Source organism: Diaporthe amygdali (assembly GCF_026229845.1).
Source record: "Diaporthe amygdali strain CAA958 chromosome Unknown NODE_22_length_803717_cov_65_427750, whole genome shotgun sequence".
Taxonomy (NCBI): domain Eukaryota; kingdom Fungi; phylum Ascomycota; class Sordariomycetes; order Diaporthales; family Diaporthaceae; genus Diaporthe; species Diaporthe amygdali.
Window position 1 is genome coordinate 278758 of NW_026517042.1, and position 20794 is coordinate 299551.

General features: G+C 51.0%; 7 protein-coding genes across 7 annotated transcripts; 3 read left to right on the top strand and 4 right to left on the bottom strand.

Moving 5' to 3' along the window:
• Positions 1 to 2410: 2410 nt before the first annotated feature.
• J7T55_004557 (aquaporin rerated protein) lies at positions 2411 to 3345 on the top strand (the record flags this gene model as incomplete). Its single annotated transcript, XM_053130260.1, has 3 exons — positions 2411 to 2707; positions 2770 to 3073; positions 3128 to 3345. 3 exons carry the CDS (start codon positions 2411 to 2413, stop codon positions 3343 to 3345), a joined length of 819 nt encoding a protein of 272 aa, XP_052991485.1.
• Positions 3346 to 5814: 2469 nt separating this feature from the next.
• On the top strand, positions 5815 to 6993 carry J7T55_004558 (nad dependent epimerase dehydratase; the record flags this gene model as incomplete). Its single annotated transcript, XM_053130261.1, has 1 exon — positions 5815 to 6993. The coding sequence occupies one exon, from the start codon at positions 5815 to 5817 to the stop codon at positions 6991 to 6993; it is 1179 nt and encodes a 392-aa protein (XP_052991486.1).
• A 716-nt stretch (positions 6994 to 7709) lies between these two features.
• On the top strand, positions 7710 to 9073 carry J7T55_004559 (uncharacterized protein; the record flags this gene model as incomplete). Its single annotated transcript, XM_053130262.1, has 4 exons — positions 7710 to 7863; positions 7959 to 8522; positions 8581 to 8897; positions 8960 to 9073. 4 exons carry the CDS (start codon positions 7710 to 7712, stop codon positions 9071 to 9073), a joined length of 1149 nt encoding a protein of 382 aa, XP_052991487.1.
• Positions 9074 to 10137: 1064 nt separating this feature from the next.
• On the bottom strand, positions 10138 to 10670 carry J7T55_004560 (uncharacterized protein; the record flags this gene model as incomplete). The annotated part of the gene is made up of 2 exons (XM_053130263.1): positions 10138 to 10391; positions 10532 to 10670. 2 exons carry the CDS (start codon positions 10668 to 10670, stop codon positions 10138 to 10140), a joined length of 393 nt encoding a protein of 130 aa, XP_052991488.1.
• A 1928-nt stretch (positions 10671 to 12598) lies between these two features.
• J7T55_004561 (uncharacterized protein) lies at positions 12599 to 14933 on the bottom strand (the record flags this gene model as incomplete). Its single annotated transcript, XM_053130264.1, has 2 exons — positions 12599 to 13063; positions 13143 to 14933. The coding sequence occupies 2 exons, from the start codon at positions 14931 to 14933 to the stop codon at positions 12599 to 12601; spliced, it is 2256 nt and encodes a 751-aa protein (XP_052991489.1).
• A 1694-nt stretch (positions 14934 to 16627) lies between these two features.
• On the bottom strand, positions 16628 to 17663 carry J7T55_004562 (lpha beta hydrolase; the record flags this gene model as incomplete). The annotated part of the gene is made up of 3 exons (XM_053130265.1): positions 16628 to 17097; positions 17156 to 17275; positions 17363 to 17663. 3 exons carry the CDS (start codon positions 17661 to 17663, stop codon positions 16628 to 16630), a joined length of 891 nt encoding a protein of 296 aa, XP_052991490.1.
• A 687-nt stretch (positions 17664 to 18350) lies between these two features.
• On the bottom strand, positions 18351 to 20675 carry J7T55_004563 (uncharacterized protein; the record flags this gene model as incomplete). The annotated part of the gene is made up of 4 exons (XM_053130266.1): positions 18351 to 18401; positions 18520 to 19497; positions 19567 to 20342; positions 20501 to 20675. 4 exons carry the CDS (start codon positions 20673 to 20675, stop codon positions 18351 to 18353), a joined length of 1980 nt encoding a protein of 659 aa, XP_052991491.1.
• Between the last annotated feature and the right edge of the window lie 119 nt (positions 20676 to 20794).

Consider the following 20794-nt stretch of genomic DNA (forward strand, 5'->3'; position numbering starts at 1 on the left):
ATGGTTGTGAAAAGAGAAGTGTTCAAGTGGATTGTGCTGTGTCTAGAGGATATGAGTCGCAAGACCCCAGGATTTCCAGTGCTACTGGATATTTGTATCTTGTCTTGGGAGGAGCTCGGAACACCAACTTTGAAAAGGTTGCAAAATTTGGGTGAAACAAGAGGTGTACTTACGAAAGTTCAAGGGTTGTGATCTGAGTACGGTCCAGATGAAGGCAGCAGTCGAGAATAAACTGCGTTGAAGAAAAGTCAGGATAAGTCTTGATGTTTTGAATGCTGTGAATGGTGGAGTGAGGTAGAAGAACAGAAAGAGGTTAAGGAAGAGAGTTGCAGGTTTTGGAAGTGTGGTTTATGCTTTTGAGTTCCCCAAGGAAGCAAACGACCAAGTGAATCACCTGCGCGCCTTCTACGCTTCGGGATCACAAAGTGTGAGATCGGCAAGAAGGAATTTCTCAATTTCGACTCAAAGGGCTGTTGGTGATTTTCTGTGTGGAACAGACCCATTCGGATGTGTGATGGTGGCATCCAAGGGTTTTCACGGGATACAGCAAGGAAATAAAAACTCACCTTGGGGATCAGGATGCCTCTGTAGTTTTGTGGGAGCGATAAGCCTCTGTTGATGAAAAGATGATATGGTGAGCAATCTCTTTGCTCACACTTGGCCACTTGTTCACTCCGGGAAGTCAAGTTCAGGTTAAGGTATGCTGCTCTGGCTTGTTTTAGGGAGAAAAGATCAGAGTGATGGAAACAAACGTCTGAACGTCATTCCCTCCTTCTGTTGTAGACGATGGCAGGGCTTTTAGGGCTTTCAGAAATTATATGCGAAACTGGCAGATGTCGCTGTCGTCCCATACACCTGTGTCGCGTTTGTAGCCCCCAAACGACCATAATTATTCAACCTTCAAGCTCAAGAGACACCTTTCCAATTTTGAATCTACAGGGTCAAATTTGGTATCAGGATTTGCAGCATGCTTCTCGCCAGTAGTATGGTCTCCTTCAAAATCGTCAGCAGCTCTGGTACTGCAACCTGCTACATCCTTCCAGTCTTTCAGAAACTGGCGATTTTACAAGTCTTCCAGACCAAGTAAAATTAAAGCTGATGAAGTCTCAGTGGAGATCGGAAATTGGCCCTAATGAATACAGAACGACGCATAGGAAAAGATTTCAGGCGTCAATTTCGATACGATGACCAAGAGCAATGTTTCCTCTCAAGTTCAAGGCTCCATGGTCTACTTGACTATCTAAAGACGCCGATTTTCTCCTAACATGTCCCCGACCAATAGATCTTCTGATTGCACATAAGCATGCTGTCATGGGGCAGCAAGTGCACCGATCTTCACAAATTGGGCCCAAGAAAGCCGGGTTTTGTTGTTCCTGATATGACTGATTCCAGCACTCGTCCTGACAACAGGCCACGACAGCTTGGGAGCCTCTTTGGGAAATGCGTAGAAAGAAATCAGATGAATCTAAATGATGAAATCAAGGAGATATCCTTAGACATTATGGTAATCATGATCCATGAATAAGAAGGGAAGGCATGAGCTCAATGAGCTCACTAGAGAAGTGTTAGGAAGATGTTACAACTCCATGGCTGAAACTCCATAATTATCCACCACAGGGCCGGAGGAAGAGTCGGATGAAGCGAATTTTGCCATATGCTGAGATACGTGCGTTTTCATGTTCCAACGATGTCGTCACTCTACTGTTTACGAGGTGGTACAATCTCCTAGCCACTCAGGAAATGGATGGCGTGGAGGACTTCGCGTTGCCGCGCGTGCTTTACGTCAAATGTGGTAGTACGCAGGTTCTAACTTCTTGATGACTTAGTAAGACATGGTAATGTTCGGGCTCTCTTAGGACAGACTTGGGGTCAATGCTATCTCTTACTGATATCATCATGTCGCCATGTCCTCCGAATGCGGCAAAAGCCAGCCCTGGATCTCACCAGCAGATCTTAGCCGCACTGTTCCACGTGGCAGAGATCCAAAAGTGACACTCATGAAATCCAATTTCATGCGTGTACTTTGAACATTGGGATTTATCCCTGAGAAAGATACCAGAGTATTTGGAAAATACCATGCTCTCCATGTGCCCGAGTGTGATTCGGGGAATTGTTGACGCACATCAGTTGGTGACATCGGCTTCCGAAGGCAACACCAGGGGCAATTGACACTTATCACTGCGTCATAGAACAGTTTTGGGTCAGATTTCGAAGATCGGTAGCTGTGCAGGTCTTGTTAGCGCCTGTTCGCATTGAGTGTGGCACTAATTCGACGCCTCTTACCGAACGCGAACAGTGTTAGCCGGGACTCTTTGAATGCCCTAGCGCGAGCCCCCAAGATGTATAAATGGTTTTGCGACGCTTGCTCTTCCAACATACCAAGATATCAGAAACCAGGTACTCAAGCAGGATGAAGTTCAGAGACACCTGGGCTCACAACCAAAGCGAGCCTCGCGCTAGGGATAGCCACCTCAGCCCCCTTGCGGCTCACCTGATAGCGGCATCGGGAGAATTCGTCGGGACGTTCTTCTTCCTATGGATGGGCTACTCAGGCCAGACCGTGGCCCTCACCCTGGCCCCATCTCCTGCAGCTGGGGGCGGTCCCAGCAGTGAGACGGTCGTTTACATATCGCTTGTGTACGGCTTCTCACTTCTGGTTAATGCTTGGACGTTTTACCGGATATCAGGGGGGCTTTTTAACCCTGCAGTAAGAGTCTAGATGACAATCTCTCATGCGCTGTCAAGATACATGAGCTGACGTTTTTCTAGGTCTCCCTGGGCCTGAGCCTGTCTGGGCAAGTCCCGTGGATGCGCACAGCTTTTCTGATTCCAGCACAACTTATCGCATCGATGTGTGCCGGAGGACTGGTTGCGGCCATGTTCGGGACGGATATCTCGAATGTCAACACCATCCTCGTGTCGGGTACATCGACAGCCCAGGGCCTCTTCATCGAGATGTTCATGACCGCTCAACTAATCTTCGTGATCCTCATGCTCGCCGCCGAAAAGTCGAAGGACACTTTCATTGCTCCTGTAGGAATAGGTCTGGCTCTTTTCATTTGCGAACTGACTGGTAGGCTAGAGTTTGTCACTCAAGTAAAACCCCGATGGCTGACATCGAATCCAGGCGTTTACTACACTGGAGGTTCCCTCAACCCTGCGCGCAGCTTTGGATGTGCTGTTGCGGGTAGGCAATTTCCCGGCTATCATTGGATCTATTGGCTTGGCCCAGCTCTCGGAGCAGCTCTCTCTGCGATGTATTATCGCTTTGTCAAGTGGGCACATTATGAGGAGGTCAATCCTGGGCAAGATAGCGCTGGCACGGAGCAAGAGGACGAAGTATAAAAACATATCATGTTACTCAGCAACCCTCAAATTGTCCCTCTGCATCAATTCATGTAGCTTGTCTCGACGGTTGATACAAAATGCAACCCTGAGGCTTCATCTACTCCAACTTGCGTCTGTCCAGGACAAACAAATTACCTAGGTACTGAGACTAGGCATTCTTACTTTAGACAACTATTCACCGTGTTATGGCCCCCGTAAAATGTGTACCCTCATGGCTCTTGTTGCCAACTTTTATGGGTAAGGGAAGCTATGACACGAATACGACTTCGCCAATCCAAACACGTTTCTCAAGGTCTTCACACAACCGGAGGTCCGAAGAACTTCATTCTAAACGCATTGAAGTTCCGCCAGATCAGCCAATGATTTCCGATTGTAAGTTCATCCTTTCTCCTGCCCGTGGTTACGAAGATCCGGGCCGTTTTGTTGTTTAATTTGACCTCATCCAACAGTGGCATCAGGTTCCTGTGTGACAATCCAATTTTCCTTAACAAATCATACTACTTACTCATTTCTAAAGGGCATTGTGTATAGGTTCCGTGCTACGTCTACAAGGTACTGAGAAGTATAACTTTCTTGAAGATGTCAGTCCTGTGGGAAGGTAAATGAAGGGGAAAAGGAGTTAGTGACCAGAGAAGGTGGAATCAGGATCTTTACATGAAGCATTTGAGAACCGAGGCTGAAGCACATGCATATGTGACTCTTTCTAATGAGAATATGAGTGTGAACTTTGAGTCATGGCCTTGGAGGCGTGGGCTGCCTCGATATAGAAACGCAATGCCAGCGGAGCACCTCCCATGATCAGTGGGAAATGAAGGATCCACCTCTCCGCGAGACTAGAGCTTGAGCTATTTGGAGTTTAAAGCGGTAGAAGACCGACAAATTGCAAGTTCAGATGGTCTCGGTAAATGCTCTATACTCGGTCTGTAATTCCGCGTCCGTGAGATCGGACGACCACAGGCTTCGGGCAGAGTGCCACTTGCTTTATTCGGATGGCCGAATCTCTAGTTACCCTACAGAAATGGAATGGTTTGGAAGAAGAACCCACTTGTGAATCTAATCAAGAATAGTTAGAGTCTATGCTGTCTCCCACGGATACTCCGAGCACCTCAGATTACACAACACCACTGAACACTAGACACATGTATGAATAATCAGACCTGTGGCTCACAGTAGGGCCGCTTGATCACAAGTCAGAGAATGATGAATCTGCGGCGATTTCTAGACAGCAAGCCAGTGGCAAAGCCAATTATCACTTCATGTTGGTTTCAGAGAATGCTACTCGTCGGAACCCACACAATTGAAGGGGTTCCTGGCGTCAATCGTCCCAACTTCTCAGCGAATTGCGGGGAATTGTGCTCACCCATTCGTTGCCGGCGCCCAATGGCACCGTCTGATTGCTCAGGGCAGTAAGACAAGCCACACTTGTAGCACGCTCTCGGCAAGTGGGAGTGCGTCTACCCGTGAGATCGCGGTTTCTTCTCTATTGAACATTCAGGTCTAGACCCACTCTAACTAACATAGTGGGAGCCTTGGCGGCTGGGCCGTCTCGACTTGGGTCGAATTCTCAGCCTCAAAACTTCAAGTCTCAGGCGCCTGGGTCTGGACCATCTCAGCCGTTTGGGACCAATTGCCTGGAATGGCGCTTGTGAAAGCCAGTGGAGATCCAGACCGTGCCACTTCAGATGAAGTCTGCTCAACTTACTCAGGGTCTCTCTCTCTCAGGAAATCCCATCTGAGGTCTTCGGCGAGGATCTTGATAACTGTGAAGCTTTCGGTAGATCGGCACCCGGAAGCCATATTCACCTCTAAGGTCTTTAGGTAGATATATCTGCTGCGGTACGGAGTAAGTGTATAACATTCCAATGTACACAAAAGACGCACGCGCAGCTCGAGGCCAGTCAAAAGCGGGAGAGCAACAATCCGTGCTCAGCGGGGAACTGTCCCACCCCATCTGTGCGCTCTGCTCGCAAGCACTATTGAAACTAGCACATGAGACCAAGGTAACTGGTCAGCTTTGCTGAACTCCAACCGCCTGGGCCGCGCCATCCTCCAAGGCGCGATCTCAGGGGCGAGATGCAGGATCAGTGTCAGCCAGGGCCGGCTGACCTGGCCAGGCCCAATTCAGGAGAAGCGTTTGCCGCATGATTGTCATCCTGTCTTACAGCGCAGAGGCCATCTGTTTAAGGCTGATTAGCACGAATTATGCATTCTGCTATTTTCATTGGCCGGCCCCACAACCGTCTAGTCGAGCAGGAACTTCAATGCCACCTCGTGGGTACCACCCGGGTCTGGGCCCTGTCATTCGGAGTAATACTGACATGTGCCATATAGGGGCTCGCATCTGCTCAGAACTAATTCCCTCGCCAGGTGCTCGATCATCTTCATCGTCATTCTCTGTGGAACAGTAGACCTTCGCTGCAGTTTCCATATCAGTGCACATCCTGGTGCTTTCGTCTACAACCCAAGATGGCACCCTCTGTATCATCCACTGATTTGGTCCTCATCACAGGAGCCACTGGCCATGTAGGCTTCAGGACCCTGGTACATGCTCTCAGAACAGGTCTCAACGTCCGCGTCGCGGTGAGGTCACAGAGCAAGGCAAGCCAACTTCTGAGCCGACTGTGCTTGAAAATCACCAGCAAGCAACGCCAAAGACTCAGCTTCACTGTCGTTCCCGATATCACCGCAGATGGAGCTTACGATAATGCCATGGATGATGTGACCCATGTCATCCACGTGGCTTCTCCTTTGGTGACTGGATCACAACAACCTCCCATCGACAGCAGGCTGGCTGAGGATTTCTTCATCGGACCAGCGGTACGAGGCACGCGGAATTTGCTTGAGGCATCAGAGAGCTGTGGCACCGTAAGAAGAGTTGTGATCACCTCCTCGATCGTGGCCCTCATCCCGGTAGCTCAAATGGAAGGCACCGAACCTCGACCAAAAGGCACACCGGTCAGGCCTACAGATCGCGTCCCATTCACATCAGGACCTTACCACTCTGAGTTCGCAGCGTATGCAAACTCCAAGATAGCAGCTCTTCACGCCGCCGAGACATGGTGCGAGACAACAAGACCCGCTTTTGATGTCGTCCATCTGCATCCGTCGTTCGTCCTAGGAAGAAACGACATGGCTGCGAACACGGCACAATGTATGAAGGGCACCAATGCCATGGTGTTGGCGATGCTCCTAGGCAGGCGGTTCGGGCCATTTGCCGGCGCGACGGTGCATGTTGACGACGTGGCAAGATGCCATGTCACCGCTGCCATTGACACGATCAACGTGTCTGGAAACGAGAGCTATATACTTAGCCAAGAATCGAGATGGAATGATGCAAAAGACATGGCGATTAGGTCGTTCCCCGTCGCAGAGAAGACGAGATTGTTGGTTAAGAGCGGCAATGTCGATACCACCGAGATCGAAATCGATGGTAGCTTGGCTGAAGACACTTTTGGACTCCGTTTTAAGGGCTTTCAAGACCAGGTCGAGAGTCTTGTGGGGCAATTCCTGGATTTGAAGTCCAACAAGGGGCAAGGCGGGCCGAAACCGGTTTCGGGAAAGGGGAAGAAGAACACGACAAGTGTGGAAGTGAAAGTATACCCAACTGATATGCCCAGCTTGCGGTCTACGGCTATTTTCGTTTGAAATAGGTACAGCTGAAGCATCTGGGTCCGTTCACTGGTCGTGGAAAATAGCGAGCATCAAATTGCATGGAGCCAAAGAGCACCTAAGGAGTTTTAAGGAATACCCGTCACTTCAAAATATCAAAATATTGAATAAGTCTAAATGTTGCACCATCCTTCTTTTTTTCTAGTCAATTTAGGATGTGATTCGCATTTGTGTTTGGGGTACGAAATCCTGGTACACCGGTCACTTAAACGCACAAGAAGCCATCAAAATCTATCATCGATTCTAACATAAAAAACGCTTTCGCTCACATACATGTAACTCGTATTACACAGCAATCAGCCAAGCCTGAGTTCGCCTGTCAACAAGCTTTGCAGACTGCATCCGCATGCGAAGGAATTTTTCTCGGTTAACCGGGACAAGCACTTGTTTGGGCTCTGGAGGGAATCTGTTGGTTCCAGGGTGTACTGCAGTGAGCCCCAGTCTGCTGCAGCGAGCTCCTCCAGCCAATTGTTGGCGAAATTTCTTATGGGTCGTGTACTTTACCATCCATCACTGCACGCGAGAGTGGACCTGAGCGGCACCGTTGCATGGGGATAAAAATACGGAAGAGCCACATGTCGCGCTGATTTCCATCGCTCTGGTATCGTCCCCCCTTTTACGTCCAGTTCCTCTCGCATCGCCTTAGGTCATTCTCGATTGCTTAGGCTCAGAAAGAGCCGGATTCCTCGAAAATGACAGTCTCACCGTTTGTGCTCCGCTCAGGGTATATCGAGCTGGCCAAAGTAGTCCACTCGACTTGTGGATCGCTCACCACGGTATTCCTCTTCACGAGACTCTGGGCTCGGGTACAACACTACCATGGATTATGGCGAGATGACTACGTTCGTGAGTACATTGACTCTTTTTGCCACCCATCACGCCGTGTTTATAAGAGCAAAAATCTACGACATTAATTCACCTTACTGATCATACTTCTCCAGTCATTGCGGCCTGGGTCTGTCTGTTGCTGTCAAATGGCTTTGGCGCAGCCGGCCCCGCGTACGGCTTCAACGTTCTCGACGGCAGTGCGCATGGTCAAGTAATTCATTTTACTGCTGTCAGCTTCATGTACGCTGCCATTGCTTTAAGCAAGACAGCATTCGCCATTACTCTCCTTCGGTTGACGTCTGGCCGGCGGAGCAAAGGAATCTTGTGGCTGGTTATGGTGCTGACCAATTCATTCAATCTCGCCCTCTTCATACTGACATGGCTGGATATTTGTGACACTCGCTTCGACCTTGCACATATACCCGGCCGATGTATTTCAATGTTCGTTGCAACTTGGCTTCACATGGGCGCTGCCATCAACTCCTTGCTCTGCGACCTTATTTTGACTTGTTATCCATGGTGGATAATCAGTCAGGTCGCGTACATACCGCCGCGAGAGAAGTGGGGAGTCACTGCGTCTATGAGTCTTGTGGGCGTTTCCATCTTAGTGGAAATTGCTAAGATAATTATATTCAGCTTGATCCCAGCTGATAAGCATGGAGAGGTGGACTATACTTGTAAGCCCTCGGATTTGACCCTGAGGTTGCGCTGAAGTCATTGGCTGATTTTCCACAGATGGGGTTGTTGCCGTGTGCTGCTTTCACCAGGCCGAGGCTGCCGTCTTCATTATCGCCCAGACAATTCCGGTAATCCGCGTCATGTTCCAATCCGACCATACGTCTCACAGATCGACAACATCGAGCAGGGCAGTGTCAACCAAGTCGAAGACGGCAAAGCCTGCCCCGGTCAATGAGGGTACTCGATCTGTCGAGCTTCTCCAACTACCCAGCGGTCGAATTGTCACCGCAGACTCTGATGAGGGCAGGGCCTTTCAGAACCAGAGAGATCCTGAAGGACCAAAGACCCAAGACATGCAGCCGCCAGATGTAACGGTAACCTCTCCAAAGCAAGAGACAAGGCAGAGCACCCACAGAGGCGATGATGAGGTCCACAGAATCTGGGAAGAAATGGGCTTATCGAGGAGAGCCTGGTCAAAATCACCATCACCGCCGCCGGAAGGGGCGCACAGGAAAGCTTGAGGGCAAATGATTTCGGTACGAGGAGTTAAGGCTCAGCACCCGAGAGAATCTGAAAGAGATATTTGTGTACTTGAGAATACTTCGCTATCAGCCATCTAGACGTATATGTCTGTTCAAATTTTCCGCACATTGCGCCGTGTTGTATCTCGTATGTCCTCGCTTGGTCTCTAGCAGATCTGCACTGCTGCACAAAATACCAGTAAGCAAAGTCCAGGTTTTCACCAATTATTCCCATTGTTTTACTGCGGATCATTACAACTGCTTCTGTGGACATGATCTACTTTGCGGAACGTGATGGTGCAATCATGGTGGGTTGAGTGGTTTCGGGACGAAGCTGAACCCGTAGATGCAACAGTGCGGCCTCAAGTCGGGTGACACAACAGGACTGCTGCCTTGGGAACTTTAGTCGGTCCACACTTCCACTGTTTCAAATCCGATACAACGCCGCCCGCGAATCAATATGTGTTGCACAGTATTCTGACTCTCGTGGAATTTTACTGGCATTTTCTTCCGCTGCGTCGGGTTGTTTGCAAGACGGTGATTCATGGCTTCATCGGCAAGGAATGTTTCGAAAGCCTCAGTATGTGTGCTCGTTGACTTTCGACAACCACACACTCGAGCAGGGCTTTTCCTCCTAGAAAATTTTCGCGAAACGCTGCATTAGCACCCTCTTTAGAGTCTCCATCTGCTTGCCTGTAGACGAAGAAGACCGTACATACCGAGGTCCAGGGGAGTGTTACGACAAACCTGGGCAGGGATCGAGCTATTGGTAGCATGGTCTGTGGGTAGTCACGAATTCCAAGATTTTGGATATAAAGCCGATGACTTCATAGTTCATACTTAAATGAGTAGCTAAATACAAAGAAAATAAAGCAAAGTAATTCAATTTCCACATCTAAAGCGGCATTATCTCGTCCTGAAGTCTTCAGAGATCATGAGACAAAATCCCGCTCTCCCATACCATCGCAAATTTTGCTTCAAACAAGGAAACAACAGCTCGGTGACTTGGAACAATTGTATTTGCCTGATGCGTTCACACTCAATCCGATCCTTGGATCTATCGAACTCCCCACATACCGTTGCACACCACCTCTCACACATAACATTCTGTTGTTCCTGCCGGATCCCGGCCATAGCTCATCGACGTCGTCAAGTTGTATAGCCATGCGCCCTGACCTGGACATTTCTCGTCAAATAGGGGGTTGAGCTCCCAGAACCTGACAGAATCGCATGCCGACACACTGCCGTACGCGCATGCATAGACCATTGTATCGCCCTCGGTGCCCGTCGCGGGATTGTCGAAACCAGTGTAAAGACCGAGCTGGGAAACGCATACCTCGTCCAACCCTATGGTTGTGGTCAACGACGTCTTGAGCAGGTATTTTGAAGAGACTCTTCTCTTCGTTCTCTTACCAGACCGATCACTAAAGTAATCGTCCCGATGGACGCCGTAATGAAAGACTGTATGAATCCTGAGTATTACTTACTAGATGTGGCAGCTGCGAGATTTGCTTCGAAATTGTCTTCCATTTGGTGACCGGTGCACATCACCGTTCCGTCAAGGGACCTTTCCGGCTCACGGCCGGAGTTGATGACTGGGATCTCGCTGACACGGGCAGCATGCATGTACGGAAGGAGCAAAATGAGAGTCACAATATGAAGGCATGCTCCAACCATAATTACAAATAGATATTGAACTCCACCTCGTTCTGCTTACTCAAATGTTGGGAGAGGACTGACGTGAATACGGTATCTTTCAGTGAAGGAATGTGGGATCTTCTGGGACTTATTACTTGGTTGCAAAGAGGCTGAAGCCCCGCCGCTGTGAGTATTTGTAAAACGCGACTTGGAGAGATACCAGCAATACGTATCTTCCCAAAAGCCAGCGTTCCATAAGATTGTGATGGAATGCATGGTTTGCTCCCCGAAAGAAGCAACATTATTCTCACTGAAGTCAAATTGCCTCTCCAGCGTCGTGACACCGCAACATGACCACGATCTCGCCTGGATCATGTGTGGTCATCAGTATTACCTGCCAAGCCGGCGGTATCGTCTTATATCCTCTACGATGTGCATCATTAAAGGCCCAAAAACCATCTCACTGGGGTCTTGTGCTATTCACTGTCTATTACATAGCGGTAGATTCCTGCTTTCAGTCCCTACATGTAACGCAGTCCCCAAGCCATTCCTTGAAAAGGAATTCTTGGCTGTAAAACAGTAATGTCTCGGGAGTGTTGTGCATTAAGGGCACTGAAGGCGACAGAATTCGGCTCTTCCCCCAAAATGTCTCTGCCTTTGGGCTGATTTTACTGCTCGGTCCTCCATACTTGGAGAGTTGACGGATCTGACCGGCAGCATGCCGATGAATACACAAAGGTAACATAACATGCGATTCTGCTGGCCAAGATCATATGCTTTAAGGGCGATAGCACGGACTCAGATATCATGGCCTGAGGGAAAGTCCCATTGCTATCTTGTGAGACCTCTCACTGTCCAGCCCTTGACTTGATAACCCTGCCAACTAAGTCAGATGATTTAGCTACCGCTGAAGTCTCTGCAAGAAACACTGCGATGACCTAACTTAGTTTGAGGATGAATAAACTTGTGACAGCCCTGCCTTAAACTGCCCATGCTTCTCTGATGAAAGGCACTCTAAAAGCTAGGGTGAGAGCCTGATAGTTCCTCCCGGAGGACAAATAGACGAACGAGCCTCCTCTCACTCACAATCCAGCCCCGACACCCTCCTTCGTAGCATCCAAACCCACAATAATAGACACCAGACGAAGGATCTCCCAGTCCAAATGAGGCACGCCACGTTCGATAAAGCAGTAAGCGCAACCATTATGAGAAAGTGATCCCAATAACATGTATTTGGGCTGGTCAGTGCCATCTCAGTCCCCTCGTGGGCTAAAACAACCCCTAGCCATATCGCTCATCGAGCCGTCTCGTTTCCAGCCGTTCAATAAGGTCGCACCCAGATGTCACCATTAAGTGGGCCGGTCTCGCCATAATTACCCCATAACCACCAACCCTCCCCCAAACCCGAAGCACAACAACACGCGCACAACCACCCCCATACCACCGCCAATAGCAACACATCTTCGCCAAATCCCCGTGGAAAGAAAAAGGTGGGCATGCGCTATGTACACTATGAGCCTGTGTAATTTGGGAAGCGGCCGCTGTGGCCATAGCGAGATGCAAAGTGATGTCAAGCCAGGCCTTTAAGTGGTGCTTCTCCTGCTGCTGGTCTTCCCCCCCCCCCCTTTTCTGCAACGCAATTCACCTAAGCACTAGGCAGGGGAAAGGGAGGATATATAGGGGTTTCTGTGCGGGAAACAACGTGGGGGCCCCGGCCGAGGCCTGACTTTGCGTGATTTCTTATCGGGTATCGCTGCTGTCTTTATGTACGCGATGCCGCCCACCTTACAGAATTATATATACATGCCCGAGCTTTTGTATTCTAGATTTTGTTCCCCCCGTCTTTGGCAACCTTCGCTCAAGGCTACACAGTGACTTAACAAAGTGGTCTTCCTCACGCCGATTTATGCCTTGTACTACATTAGCCCGCCGTTCGACCAGTCCCCTGTATACCAGCTCGATGAATCCATCGCAAAGGGCTCCAGACCACCCATGCCGAAATTTGAGCCATCCAAGGCCCCTTCGAAGGCGTTGCTCAGGTTGGGCGTTACCCCGGACATCATATTCGCTTGGGCAACGGGTATTGATTCGTCATCGCGAAGCACTGCGGGCGTCGGTGGTTGCATTGGTGCCTGTGGCTGCGTCACATCCGTGGCCATTGCCTGACCGGGTGATTCGCTCTGTGGTGGCAGGTTTTGTGGTATCGATGGGTTATACAGCTGGTGGGCAACGTCCGCTTCTTGGAGGGCGTCACGCTGGAGCATCGGGTCCACGGCCAACGCGTCATGATTCGCAGGTGTCATGGATACAGGCGAGGTCACGTTGCTCGGGAGGGTCGGTCTTACCCAACCAGTCTCTATGAGTTTCTCAAGGGCCTCGGCCTATGCATCGATCGATCAGTCAGCCATCTGAGCAAAATCTAGACTGCAACGGTTTCTCTCGAAGGTGGGTATAACTCACAATAGCAGCAGCAGCAGGGCCAGGAGCAGATTGCTTCACAACTTTGAGGCAAGTCGCTGCCATTTCTGTCACATTTGCGTGTGAGAGGCCATGTTCGTCCCCACAAGATGCGAGGGTGTAGTACAGTGTGTTGGCGCATTGATAAGCCAACACGGGCAGATCTAGGTCAGACACAGGAACGCCCTTCTGCAGTACCATGTCGAGCATTTCAGCCATTGCTTTGGCATGCTCAAAACACTGCCTCTGACAATATTTGACGAACGCGGGATCCATCCTGGAAATCGCCTCCTTAGAGAGACTGTCTCTCCTCCCCACCAGCGCGATTCGATACAGGTCACAGTGGCATTGCTCCCACCATAAATGCGTCATGAGGTAGACACACAGTCGTGGATGGTATGCCCGCAGCCGAAGATTGGCCTCATTCCATTTGAATTGCGGCGGCAAGCGTCCCTCGAAGCCATTGAGGTCCTCTTGAAGCTCCTCGCACTTGCGGGGCAATGCTTTCAAATCCCACCCACCAGGTCTTGGAAGCACAAGTGTCTTCGAAAAGGCCAGGATTTTGCTGCGAATCCACTGGATACGAATATGAAGCGCCAGAAACCCAACCTTATCAGTCAGCGGGGGCAGACTGCCATCCGACTGACGGGGCGGCGGTACCAGCGATTCGGTGACTTCAGGCAGATCGTATTCGAAGTTCCGTTCATTACACGGCAGCTTAAGGTCTATGCACTCGGGCCGGTGGGCCCATAGGGTGAAGTCAGGGTGGCCGGCTGCCATCCCGATATCAATCATAAAAAGAGACCACATCAACCGCCGTCGGGACTCTTGAGCCAAAAAGCAGAGCCTAGGGTTTTCGTGGTTGAGCTGCAGGGCAGCCGCGAACCGGGATGCCAGCCCCGTGAGCATGAAGGCGTCGGAGAAACGTCGGCAAAAGATACGGTGTTTGATGATGAGAACCAGGGCCTGGATCTTCAGCACCGTGGGTCGACCGAGATCGCGCTGGATGAGACTCTCGGCAGCAGCGACGCACCTGTTGCCGTATTCCCGCGCACCAGGTCCGAGGTCGGTCAGTATGGATGTGATTCCGATCAAAGACAGGAGAAGAGGCCGGTCCATGGAGCCGGAGTGGTATCTCTGCATCAGAGATGCCTGGTGCAGAAAGGAGAACAGTGCGATATGGTGAACATGGCGAAAGAACTTTTCGAATGTGCGGATGATGAGGGATTCTTCGGGCGGTGGGAGATGGCGAAGATCGGCGAGGCCGTTGCTTTCGAGGTGATCAGAGGTGCTGCGACTCTGGTCTGAGAGGTAGTCGTCTCTGCCGGCGCCTCCTGAGGCAAGCATCGCGGAGGCACTATCGCCGATGAGAGAATCGCGACCATGCTGAGAGGACGATGCGCCGGGAGTGGCGCTGAGACGGGACCGCTTGGAGGGACGGTAGACACACTCAAGGTTGTGAGTGCGACACCTGTCGCATTTGGGCATGGTGCCGCTGCATTTTGCCTTCCTCGAATGACAGCTCTGGCAGGCCTGGCGGACGCGGCGGCGCGGGGGATGAGAGGCGACGGCATGTATTGTGAGAGCGTCGCTGGCGGAGGTGCCGTCGGAATTCATGCCCGCGGCGGAGAGAGTTGCGTTGTTGTGGGTTGGGATGGAGTCGTCATAGGAGCAGGTGAAGCCTAGTCGCATGCAGTTGTTGCAGATGTCGCGTTGCCCATCGCAGCGGACCTTGCGTGCGCGACAAGTCACGCACGTGTTAGAAGGCTTCTTTGGCGGATTGGAAGCGATCATGGATCATGAGTGTGAGTGTGAGGGCGGGCACGGCAGTGATCACCGCGTCGGGGTGAGAGTCAATTTCAATGTGAGTTTGAGGCTTATGGGGAACCCTTCATGGAGTGACGTCTCTGGGGGGGCCGGCCGCTCAACGGAGGCGGAGGAGCGGTTTCCAATAGCTATGGGCTTGCTGGACAGCACTTTGACTGGAACCGAGCCGGCGAGTCAACAGCGAGGCGAATGAACCCTGGTATAGTGGGGCAGCCTTAGTAATAACGAGCGTCGCGTAATTTTTCGAATCGAGACAAGCTTGGCTTCCGGCTCTTGGCTGCCAGAGGACAGACGGGACGGACGGACGGTCAATGGCCCCTGTGTTTTCAAAGATGGGTGGCCCCAGCCTGCTTGAGGCAGAGCTGCTGACAGCTGGCTGCCGAAGACCACTGCTCAGTCAGAGTGGACAGATGTTCTGGTTCTCGACACTGCTTTTGAAGCAACTGCGGTGCGACAGTTTGGCTCGTGTCCTGTACTGTCTTGTCTCGTCCTGCAGCGAGTTTGTGCGCCTCATGAGGTGAGTGAGAGTGATGAACTTAGGGAGGCTGAAAGCAATTGTCAGGCTCAAGCTGGAGCTGGCGAGGGCGGAGACGGGGCGAGAGGTGTGGCTTCAAACGGCGTGTGAGCAGAATCAATTGCCAAAATTTGCATCGATGGTCAGGGCTCCGGTTTCGCCGCTTTCGTAAGAGTCGCAGGATTAGGAATATAGGTAAAAAGGCGCGACTGTTTTGGCAGTGATGCTGATGGGTGAGAAAGGTGACGTCCCTCGGTATTCGGCAGGTCAGGCGGCAGCTCTAAATGGCAGATACAGCGGATCCTGTGCGGTGCTGCAGGCGGCTCAGGGCCGATCGACTCGGATTAGGCGGGGAAAAGGGAGCTGATGGTCGTCGCCCAACTAGCCGGAAGAGATCTGAAGCCGTTCTGAAGCAGCAACCTTGTCTTATTCCAGCGCAGGAGAGCAAACCAAGGGCAGCACTTGTGAGCGCAATTAAGCACGACAGGCGAGGTAGTCTTGGGTGAGCTCAAGAAATGCCTGTAATCGTTTCTTCTCTCAACAAGAGTGATGTCTGGTCAAGGGACCTGGAAAGTTGATGAATGGAGCGGCGATGATTATGGAAGGGTGATGGATCGACTCGTCAGACTGACTTTGCGACGGACGGAGAAATGTAACAGACAGGTAAGGTAAGTGTATTTGCAGTCTGTGCAGACAGTCAGAGAGATAGACAGACAGACAGTCCGTCTTGAAGCTAGAAGGAGGTGCGTTGCGTTGTTCAAGGGTTCCCCATTCCCCATCTTTTCCTTCCATGAATGAATGGCTCTTTCCTTTCTGTATGGATGGTGTCAAGATAGACTGCAGTAGCCTATGTGGGGTAAGTCCTTTTCCCTTTACCCTTCACCCTGTTCGCTCCTGCCCTTGGAACCCAATCCAAACCCCCCTCCACATTCTACTCTGGCATGTCCCGACGGCTGCCACTGTCATGACTGGCAGGCCAACATGCAACTACCACCTTGGCGCTAGTCTGGGCACTTTGGCGGCCGGTCACCTCACCTGCACCACAGCTTGCATCATCTCACCACACCTGCCTGAGGTAGCACACAACAACCCTGACTAGCAATAACCCTCACATTCAATACCTCGACACTTCTACACTCTATTTAGCCTACTCCTTCGCCACAGCCAAAAGGTTGTCTAGCATCTCGTTCATGTACGCCGAGAAAATAGAAATGTGCCCCTCGCCCTCCAGCAGACGTGCCTTCACCTTACCTTCCGGGAGGTGAGCAGCCAGCCACTCCCCATGCGCCAGCGGCACCATCTTGTCCACGGTGCCCTGGTACAGGAACACCGGCACCTTGATCTCGCTGAGCTCGAAACCCCACGGGCGCGTGAAGGCCAGATCGTCGTCCACCCACCCATCACACGACAGCCTTAGTGCCTCCTGTATCGTCTTGAGAATATCCACGCCTGTGTCCTCGTCCTCCAGTATCGCCTTCATGTCCGCCTCGGGCAGGAGTGTCGCCATCGCCTCCGTCAGTCCCTTTGGGCTTGCCGCTAACATCCCTGGCCGCTCGGCCTGGCAGAACTTTTGAAGCGGCTCCTCTCCCTCGAGTGCAGCCCCGAACTCGTCCACATCTGGCACGAGTATGGTGAGTTATGAGAGGGACCTATGATAAGGTGGGTTTGCACTTACTGCTCTGTCCCTGGCCGGCAAGGAAGTCAAGGCCATCTGCATCGTAGGGGGCAACACCAGCAACAACCAGCGAGGCCACGCAGCCTGGCAGCCGAGCCGCGCAGGCCAGAGAGTGCGGACCTGTGTCGAAGACCATCTTTAGCATCGCTCAATTCTAGTACAGTCGTGCGGCAATCCCGCGGGATAGGAGCTCGCATAGTGACTCACCTCCGCCGCTCTTTCCACCGACGACACACTTTTTGACGCCCAGGTGCTCAAGCACTGCCTGGATGTCCGCTACGGCGTCCACGACCCGTCTGCCCTTGTTCCGCGTCGAGCCGCCGTATCCGGCCCTCGAGAGCGTAATCACCTTGATGCCCTTCCCTTCACATGCGGCGGCGAACTTTGCGCTGACGGTGTACGAGCCCGGCGTGCCATGGATGAAGATGAGGGGAAACCCATCCTGCGCCCCTGAGACGAGGTAATCAGTTTTGCGCCCGTCCGCGTGAGTGAAAGTCTGAGGCGCCATCGTGTACGAATTGTCAGGTAAGAATTGCGTAGATGTGGATGATGTTGTATGTTTCAGATCGATCAAGCTTCTGAGTGCGCGGGATTGGCTTATTTGCCCGCAAAGCTGAGGTGAGATTCGTTGACGCACACTAGGCCCATCGAGGCAGCTCGAGATATCAGACTACGTAAACAGTCTTCCCTAACTTTTCTCCAAACGTATCCCACCCGGGCTATCAACAACCCAGCTCTGATCAATCCACACCTCATTGACGTCCAATAACTTTCAATATATAAATCACCTTAATCACCCCTCCGACCCCAACATATATTAAAGCCAGCCTGTGTTTTTGTAAAATGAATCGACTTTATGTAACTATTATCATTAATTCTGGAAAGTGATCCCTCCTTAGATAAAATGCGCTGCAATCACAAAAGTCTTCATTGTCTGCCGACCGCAGAGGTCTGGAGTGGCAATGACTTGAGGGCTTGAAGGAATATAATATAAGATGCTGTGGTTTGGGGGGGAATGGGGATGTACGCTCAACATGGCATGTTACTTGAGTCCCTACCAGGGAGTATAGAACAGTAAATTATACGAGCCATATAGCTTCCTCTTGACCCATATTTTCTGCCATTGATTCCCCGTCCATGATACCATGCACATAGCAGTCCCCAACTAATTCAAAACAGCTTTCGGCCTCGTCTCTCAATACAGGTCTGTTTTGAGCCTTGCGAACAATGAAAGGAACATGTCCACCTGCGAATATGTAAATTTGATCACCTTCTTTGATCTCTGAGGGGCCCAGACCTAAGAGTCCATGCCTTGACATTAAAATTCTCCGATGCATTGTCGCTGAACAGATAGCAAAATCGACCTCAATGTAATTCAGGCTTTCATCACGGATTGAGAGATCCTTGCCCTGATCGGTCCTAAGTGGAGGGGTAATCTGAGTGGCCCCATCGGTTTTATCGAGTGAGGAAGTTGCGTTTTGATGGTAACCTCTTGTGAGAGCGAGGTGAGGTTTTAGCTCTGGATCCATCCACGAATCAAGAGACTTTTGAACGTAGTCAGGAGCACACCGCTGATACTCGTATCCCTTGCCGTAGGTGGCTCCTGTCACAGTATTCTTCCTAGCTGTGTCCATGCATAAAGTCCTCCAGTAGGCCTCCATCCTCGTTTCTCGGCCAGTGACATACTTGGCTGTCATCGGGCCGCCACGGATGACCAAATTATACCACGAAGCGAATGTGTCGAAAGAATCATCTAAATTTCTGTCGTCATACGTCATGAGATCCGACACATCTGTGACCTCATCGACGCACTTGCCGTGGAGCCTCAGGAGGGAGTTTTCGACTACCCGCACTGGCAACTTCATCTTCGCTCCATTGGAGGCCTTGAAGAGATCCAGTCGTTCCAGTCGTTCCGACTCGAAACGAGAAGAAGGCTGAGTCGTCCAGTCCGGAACCCAGGATGGCAAGTCATCATGACCTTCCTTTTTGGCAGTTACTCCCGCGAGAATGAGCAGAGATTCCTCAGCGTTGATTATGCGTTCAGGAGTAACTTGGTAGAGGATTTTCATGTCAACTTTGTAGTCAACATACATACTCCGTCCGGCTCCCCAGGAGTTGACTAGGGACAGAAGCGCGTAGATTTGGTCCCTTGGATCGGAACTGATGCGACTGCGGAATTTCCACAGCAAATGACGAAGATAGATCCGAGTGTTTTCGCCACTTCTGTCGCCACTTCTGTCGCCACCTCTATCGCCGCTCAGCAATGCTTGCCATTGCTGTCGCAAATCTTGAATCTCGAGTACTGCATGCATGAAAGTTTCAAGCAGTCGGATGTCGTAGGGCTGCAGCCACTAGTAATGACCTTCACAACAAGTTCGGCGGTGGACGTCGTAATTGCGTGCTGCATGCACATAAAGATCCCAGGGGGCAATGAATCTGCCATAATAGACCATAGCCTGAGGCGCCAGGACAAGCTCTTGAATAACCCAAATGCGAGTCCACCAGGGCCTAGACACGATATCCCCGAGAGCTAGAAAGATGTTGCGTGAGGCTTCTTGACATAAGAAGGGGAAATTCTCCTGATTAAGGCAATAATTTTGAGCGAGCAGGCTGATAAGACAATATGCTCCCATGACGCTATCGATCCTCGAGTGATACCGGAGTGCGAAGGGTAGCTGGTAGTATCTCTTGTATCTGGCCACGAACTGTCTGATTTTCTCTCGGTCATGGTCGTGGATCAAAGGATGCGGAGATAGCACGCTGAAGTCTGTCTCCCACTTGCAAAAACTCGTTCGGCTCATTCGGGAGGTCGCTGCTTCACTCTCACCCAGCCAGATCAGTACCCTCTTACATTGACGATAAATAATCCCCATAATCCCCACTTGTCGGTTTCGCTCCTTGACATCATTCTGGTTGATACAAATAGCATCCACCCAGAGCGTTCTCGTGCTTGTTGTGCTGCGAAAGTGTCGGATAGCTGCTAGGAGATTAACGTGCACATTACACATGCGGCCATTTACCAGAATATGTGGCGGGCTTTCCGATCCGCCACCCCAGACGTAAGAAATCGCTTCGAATTCAGGTTTCGATGATGCGTTCAAGTTAACCACGTCTAGGCTACACCTGATCACGTCATCCCAATCACCTCGCTCCAGCTTGAGAACTCTGATCTTGCGCGAAGCTTCGTCTAAGGGCAACGGAAACTGCGCATATATAGTCTGGTCCATGATAGTAGTAGCACTTGGAGCGCAAGCACTAAGTAGTTCCAACTTGAAGCAACAGATGCATAGAGTGACACGGCCGACTTAACTTTTGCAGAATTGAAGGACACCCGTTTCAACTTACGGCAGACGATTCCCCAGATATTTATCTTGATCAGCAGGCTGGTTATCTCCAAGGCGAGCCCTTCGCGGAGGCGTTTCGCAACAGGACCCATAACATCCTTTTTCGAGGGGTTTTCAGATTCACGCAGCAAGACTACTGCAGCCAAGGATGACATGGTTGTCAAGTTTCTGCGCATGATCGTCTTCGGACAGGACAGGCTGCTGGGACAGCTTCGAGGGAGGCTTCGACTCCCAAAAAGGCCACTAAGCTGTTGCAGAGCTGAAAAAGAGGAAGGCGAGGAAAGCTGAGTCCATC